Source organism: Trichoplax adhaerens, genomic scaffold (assembly GCF_000150275.1).
Source record: "Trichoplax adhaerens TRIADscaffold_13 genomic scaffold, whole genome shotgun sequence".
NCBI classification, from domain to species: domain Eukaryota; kingdom Metazoa; phylum Placozoa; class Uniplacotomia; order Trichoplacea; family Trichoplacidae; genus Trichoplax; species Trichoplax adhaerens.
This window is the reverse complement of record NW_002060955.1, coordinates 1,623,065-1,630,731: the sequence shown is the minus strand read 5'-3', so window position 1 is coordinate 1,630,731 and position 7,667 is coordinate 1,623,065. Positions and strand designations below refer to the sequence as shown.

General features: G+C 32.9%; 1 protein-coding gene across 1 annotated transcript in view; it reads right to left on the bottom strand.

Moving 5' to 3' along the window:
- TRIADDRAFT_60085 (uncharacterized protein) overlaps positions 1 to 1,898 on the bottom strand; it is a gene marked incomplete at both ends in the record, with an annotated part of 7,018 nt that extends 5,120 nt beyond the window's left edge. Inside the window, 3 exons of the mRNA XM_002116009.1 lie at positions 219 to 329; positions 1,099 to 1,383; positions 1,862 to 1,898. Of these exons, the coding sequence (XP_002116045.1) occupies positions 219 to 329; positions 1,099 to 1,383; positions 1,862 to 1,898 (433 nt within the window). The remainder of the gene's footprint in view (positions 1 to 218; positions 330 to 1,098; positions 1,384 to 1,861) is intronic.
- Between the last annotated feature and the right edge of the window lie 5,769 nt (positions 1,899 to 7,667).

Below are 7,667 nucleotides of genomic sequence, written 5' to 3'. Positions count from 1 at the left end.
TGCAAAAGCGGCAGGCGCAAGAGATCTTCGGGTGACTGAGGTGTCCTGGCCTGGATCAACGACGGCGCGCAAACAGGCAGGACACGCTCGGTCCTAAGCAGAAGTTACTCCTGATGCTGTATTTTCTAAGTTGCTTGCAAGTGTTATAGTCAATGAATTGTATAACGAAATGTTATACAGAGTTGACGTCTTATCATGATTATTCGTAATATTAATACCAGTAGATTTGCTAAGAGCTGTTATGACAGCAAACGGTATTGCAGCGCTTCGAATAGTATCTAAGTATCCAAAATGAAATTCTCTTCCGATACTCTGCGCCGTTTCGGAATCTAAGACGAAAGTAATAATATAAACACTTGTCAGTAATCGTGCGAATCAACTGTTTGTAATACTGTACGAGTAAGCGTTCGCGCTGGTGTAATAACAAGTTACCGTTATGTCTGTAATTTGTGATATAAGGTCTGTTACTAAGTGAGTATTTGTAGGAATTGTGTTAGTTAAATAAAATTAAAATGGTTTAGTTAAAGTATAAATATGAGTAAATTACCTGTCTAAGAAGGTCGATCGCTAATATTCATACTCATACTAAAATCTATACTTCTGATTCTTAAGGATTTCTTGCACAGTTTAAGTACCGTAAATACAGCGACTAGGTTTAATTAATGTTGTATTCCAAACATTTTGGGCGGGTTATCATTTTATGATTAGATACTCTGTTCTCAATACTTTACTTTTAACTTTGTGTCGCTTAATAGCTGCGATAATTATCGATAAATGTAAAATTTCCTAATCTGTATTTTTGATTCGCTTCTGGTATGCTATTGTAGCATATGTGCTATGTACTCATACATAATTCTGATATCAGTCAAAGAAATCTTAATTCGTTAACTGTATTATTAAGGTTATTTGGTATAAATTTACTAAATTTAATTACAGCGACTAAGATATCGTTGTAATAAAATACCCTAAATTACATAAATTACAATAGATAATGATTGTAATACCATGAATATACCTCGACTAGAGGAAGCTACTGATATTTTGAAATCATAATTATAATTCTGTTAAAGAATAATTTATAGCAAGTATTGCGCTTACCGTAAATCGTAACAGTGGCGACTTCGCTAGTGATTGATCCTATTATATTATCGTAACGACATTGATATAATCCTTCATCTTGTGTAGTTATATTTGATATAGTCAGACGACTATAAACGTAAAAGTTCAAAATTAACTTCATATCATCATAACTTGTCAGTGGATTGCCATCTTTCAGCCAAGTTACGTTAGCGATAGGACTACTAGTTCCATTACATTGCAGTGTAAGTGTTTTTCCATAGATAATATTAACACTTTTCGGATGTTGTATTATTCTTGGATATTCTAGATTTTAAATGATACATGATATTATCGTATAATTTCTATTTGATATTATAACTGTTGTAGATGGTAATAAATTCATTCATCAAGTTATAATTGGTATACATGTATTACCATTATACAAGTTCATTGTATTTCATGATTATCCCAGCCACCCACCCAAAAACGAATAGCTCTAAGGTAGTAATTTCTGCAGAGTAGTAATTTTTAAAATAGTATTCGTTATATCGCTAAGGGTGGCCACTGGGCCTCTAAATTTTGGTTTGATGTAATACTCAGATGAAAATTGAATAAACATAGAATCTTTATAGAGTTTTCTACACAGCCATTTTGATTGTTATATTTTCTTATAACGGTTGTTATTGACAGAGCAAGCTTGGCTTGCAAACGCAAGCGATCCCTTAGACAAACTATAATGATTGGCATAGAATTGACCACAGTACTAAGGCCATTGTACCGCACTGTAGATATCTTACAGTACCTGCTAATCTTAACTTGGTATGTCCATCACCGTACATTAGTTATCATAATGTGCTTTATACCATTAACCAATCTTAATATAGCATAGTACATTACTATTACCGGGATATATATAATATCGAATGATAATACTATCTGTTAATTTTATTAACAAATTCAGCATAAACGTATATTTGACAGTGTCGCTTACCAACCTTAACATAGCATTAATACTGTATATAGTAACCATTCTTATTCGGTAAACATACTAATACGAAAGTTACTTAACGAAATTTGAATTGGTATAGAAATGAATGATCTCTAGGGTTTATGTAAATATTATTGAGAAGGTATTAGTGATTGATACACATCAGTAGGTACTATTAGTTCTATTGCTCTCATGCAATTCGTAGTGTTATCCTGCTGCAGTTCCTCTGTCCCGGTTATTTTTGATTGCTATATATCATATAACAAAAAAGTTTCTAAGAGGATAATGTCAGTTAGTCAGCGATCTGATAGGCGAAAGCGAAGTGAACAACGCGGAAATGCACGATCAGTACGTACATTAAATCAATCTGTAAGTAATATCAGGAATGCTGAAGTAGATAGTACTCCTAGAGATCAGAATCAGTCACCAGGTAATCTTAGGAGAAACTATCATCGTCGTCAATTACATCAAATAGGAAACTTAGGTGATATTGACTCGCTAGTAACAATCGATGATTTTGTAATGTGCGAATACAGTAGTTTATACCCATATCTAGGTATAAATGAAATTTATGCCTTTACTAAAATATCTAATACGAAAATAATGTTGCTATACTTATTGAGTAGTCCATGACTCTACAGTGTACTATACCAATATCTAGCAATAAATTTCATTTATACCTTTACTAAAATATCTAATACGAAAATAATGCTGCTATACTATCTGTTAATTATTAATAAATGGGTATATTATAGAATGGTAATACTATCTGTAAATTATTAACAAATGTGTACATTATCGTAAACCGTCAGCAAAGCGACGGGAGTTTGTACTAGTGATTTATAATCTGTTACTTAATGTGTAATGTACCTACGTACTTATACGGTAGTAAAACAAGACCTTTTCAATCAGAAATACGATATTGCATAATTATGTATCAATTATACTAAATCTTTCCATTTTTCTGAAGATTCAATGATTAATTAGGAAATCATACAACACACTTTTCACTCACTACTATATTAACAAGTAATTAATCTAGCGCAGCTCATCCTCTCTATTTATATAATAGGTTAGTACATTTACCATGAAACGTTGCTTACTAATTAGCATTTTGGGATAGCTAGAGAAATGATATTTATATAGTAATAAAATCGATAGTTAGGTTTGCTAATTAGACTCTGACTAGTAGTAGATTAAGATCTGAAATGGAAATTCTTGTCTACAGCTAATGAAAACTACCCTGCCATAAACAGTCAAACAGCATCCGATAGCCATACGTAGATGGTTGATATTCATTTAATACGATACAGTACAGTATTTTAGCTTCTCAAATCTCACCTAGTGATAAAACATCCTAAATAATTTAATGGAATGTTTAAATTTTTCTACAAATATAAAGCTTAAACTTTATTTTCAATTAGGGGCTAATATGCTTGTGGGCTAATGTATTTTACTAAGTAGATCTATTACTGCTAACGGATTACTAGATATGTACTGATATAGAATTCCATTTTGAATTAAAATAATATCATTTTACTCGTGTGTATATTTACTAATAGATTATATTACTGCTAATGCAGTACTGGATAAGCAATGATATGCAAATAGTGTAATGTCAATTTTTTCAAGCTGGCACAATTATAGATTAAAGATTATTGTATTCAAAAATAAAATTACCATAGACTATAGTACTGAAAGTACGTACACATGTTCATACTTAGAAATTAGATTTCATTGGGCTGAGTAAAAAGTATTAGTCATAATAAAAATACTTTGACTACACGATTATTGAATATTCAACTATGCTTAAGCCTGTTTGGATACTTCTAGACCGATATATATCTAACCTGTTTGATACGATAAACCAATAGAATAAAGAAGGATAGCTATTATTATTAGCACCTTCATGATGTTGTTATATTTTTAGCTGCAGTTGAATCAATCGATTCTATAAGTGGAAATAAAACAAGCCCAGAAGAGAAAGAATGAATATAAATATCGATATTACATCGATTAATATCAAGTAATTACTAATAAGTTTTTAAGCTAGAATTGACGACGATATGAGTTAATATCATTCTACTGTTTACTCAAATTCACCACTATAAGCATTGCTACTCTTTATGAATACCTTTAGCTAATAGATGTAGCGGACTAGAAAGTTGAGATTGTCAAATACAGTATAGTCCCTACCACTGTAGACTTTTCATTGGATTATAGCAATATTCAACAATCATCAAGATTACTATAAACACTACTTTGATAGCTTAGAAAATGTTTGGTAGCTCTATGTAAGGAATCAGTAACACTCCTAAATTGACTAACTTGTTGCTTTATAGGGTTTACTGTATGGTGCGTCATAATTTGTAATTTTTGATATAACTTGCATGTATTAACAAAGTAACTAATTGAACGAACGTTGTTAATTTGATTCCTACTTCTATTATCACATTCAATCTGCTAAGGAGAGTAGTCCGTGACAATTAGTTACTGTAATAGCTCCGCAGAGGACGGTGTCCACTGATTTCGTAAGTTATATGATATCACCGAATTCACAATAGCTTTAATAGAGCTTTCTAAGTATGTAAAGTAAACAGTTTCATAAAATAAAAATAAAGACAAATAGACTTACACACTACTGTATTATGAGCACAAGCAATGACTAAAAAATGCAACGATATTAGCATAAACGTTGTATTGAACTATTTATTAGTAGATCATTTAGTCAATTTACTATAAAATACTTGATTAATGATATCTTGATATAGTTAAACTTATTTCTATAGGTGTCACTTAAAAATGGAAAAATACTGTTTGGGTTCATCGAATTATGGTAGAAAGCAGCATCATGATCTTACGATATCGTTCGTTATTATAACACAGAAGGTTAATGTATTCTTTCGCGCAATGTTTGCTTTACAGCTTACCATTTACAGCGTTTCATGACAAGAAAATCAAGTAAATTTAAACAGCATGTAACTAGTTTAGCTTTTTGGGTATAGGATTTAAGTAATCATGTTTGTTTTATATTTTACAGTCAAACTAGTTCAATATGTAGATATTTCAGACATGATTGATCTACCTTTTAGACGGATATAGAGGCAACTGGACTGCTTCCTTTAACGTGGAACTATTTTAAAAACGCCCTAACTTAGATAGCTTGATCTCGTATGTTAAAATAGTGAGAAAAAAAGTAGAGGGACATTAATTTTAATAAACCAATTTTCACGCCGTAGTCGAGATGACCTTTGATGGCTTATATTGAATACCCTTCTATTTATTCCTCTAGCTGCGATCTCGTTTTCATCAACAACGCCCGGCGTGAATTCCATTATCGACTAGATTAATGAATCTAAGCCAAGATGGAAAACCCTGGTTCTTTTCATTCCATTAATTGTATAAAGATATCCGATTGAACAAAAGCTTCGACTAGGCCCTAGTCGTTATTGTTTCTTGTCAATTTGGACGATATAGTCCCGTAGAGATAGAGCAGCACTGTACCACTTGTTTGTTAACGGCTTCATTCTACAGTAAGCGGGGTGCCATTTAAAAAATTCTTACAGCCAATTTGGTCAAGGCTAATTGGATGAATGGAAAATTGAATGTGTTGGAGACGCATTCCACAAAACGCCATTCTATGAGATACTGTATGAGTATGCAATAACTCCATTAATTAATATAGACTATGATTGAGAAAGACTTTTAATTCTTCGAACTTTGAAATAGTTATTGAATAGATTAATGAACCTAAGCTAAGATAGAAAATCCTTGTTCTTTCATCCCATTGATTGTATAAAGATGTCCGATTGAACAAAAGCTTCGACTAGGCCTTAATCATCATTATTTCTTGTCAATTTAGACGATATAGTCACGCAGACATGGGGCAGTGCTGTGCCACTTGTTTGTTAACGGCTTCATTCTACAGGTCCACAGTAAGTGATGCCATTTAAAAAAATTCTTACGCCCAATTTGGATAAGCCTAATTGGATGAATCGGAAATTTAATGTGTTGGAGATGCATTTCACAAAACGCCATTTCTATGAGATATTGTATGAGTATGCGATAATTCCATTAATATAGATTATGATTGAGAAAGACTTTCAATTCTTCAGACTTTGAAATAGTTATTTCAGCAAACGCGTTTCTTTGGAAGTATTATTAGTGTGACTATTGGGGCATAGCTTGATAGAATGCCGATCCATATCATGAACTAGAGGGGCAGCAATGTAATTATAAAGTTTTGGTTGACATTTACCGTAAGACTGATGATTTCAGTTTATCTTTCAACACTAAATAAGTCAATATAATATGGCTAGAGAATAAATGCTGCTACAATACAATTAGTTCTATTCCATTTCGTATTGTTTCATGAGAATTAACTCTTTGCCTAACTGAGTGGGGACTGTACGCTTTTGTCCATTTTAATTATCAGAATTTTCGACTTCAATAATGATACAATATTATTATACTGTCCAAGTATGGATATTGTCTGTATATTGTTAGGGTATTTTTAACAGCGGAAAGTGCTCAACGTAGAGTTGTAATATTTACTCGTACTCCTATTCTCTTACCTCTGTCATGGACGATAGCCAGTTAGAACTGCAGCGAAAATTTTCTATCATAATTGTAAAATAATTAATTATGCTGTATTGAAATTAGATGATAACCCAGTCGCCATTCTTGCCAAGTTCTCGCTCTGATTGATTTAGATAATACATGTACAGTATATACTGTACAGTAGAATAATTATAATTAATCATATTGTATTTTGGAAAGGAATCAAACATTTGTTCTATCTTCAGTATCTTGAATAGTACTGTATCATCCATAGTTGAATTCTCGAGAGACAATCCTATCGGCATCCCGAGGTGTATTTCCAATTTTAGCAAGGTCATCGTTGCAGGCGTTGCCCTCATCAAGACGGGACGCCATGCTACGCAGACTAATTTCATGGCATCAGCGTTAGTTTGACATAGTAAAGTGGACTGAATACACCAAAGAGTAAGTCTTGATTGAAGTGAGTATCATTTCTGTCTTGCATAGCTTTAACTCATTCCTGATGGCGTGTTATTCTGATACACTTTGTTCGATTTCTAGCGTACAAATGGTTTGCAACTCTCAGATAACTAGGGCGAGAATAGCAAACAGCGATGCTTTGACGTAAATATCTACCGTTACTGATTCTTCTAACTCTTACCAGGGAGAACTCAAGTAAAAATATTACACCTTTTCCACCGTCTACTCCTGTCTCTCTTACACTAATCTCCGGGGATTCGTGTAAGAAAAGAAGAGGGAGAGGAGTAGACGGTGGAAATACAGTAGTCACTGCTCTTACATACGGATGCTGATCTGATATGTAACAGAACGTAGCGTACACCAACTGATGAGAATATTGCGCTATGAGCATGACATTCTCCAATCATTTTCACAAATAGAAACATTCTTGCATTGCTCGTATGTTAATCCTATTTGTGTGTGATTATGCATGTCCACATACAAAAAGAGTTCAACTCTATTTTGCAGATATAACCGTACTCTAGCTCTAGGTAGTGGTATGCAAAGAGCGGTTCTTGCTTTCCAGCGTCTCGTGTAGTGTAATATCATGAATCAAGTGGAG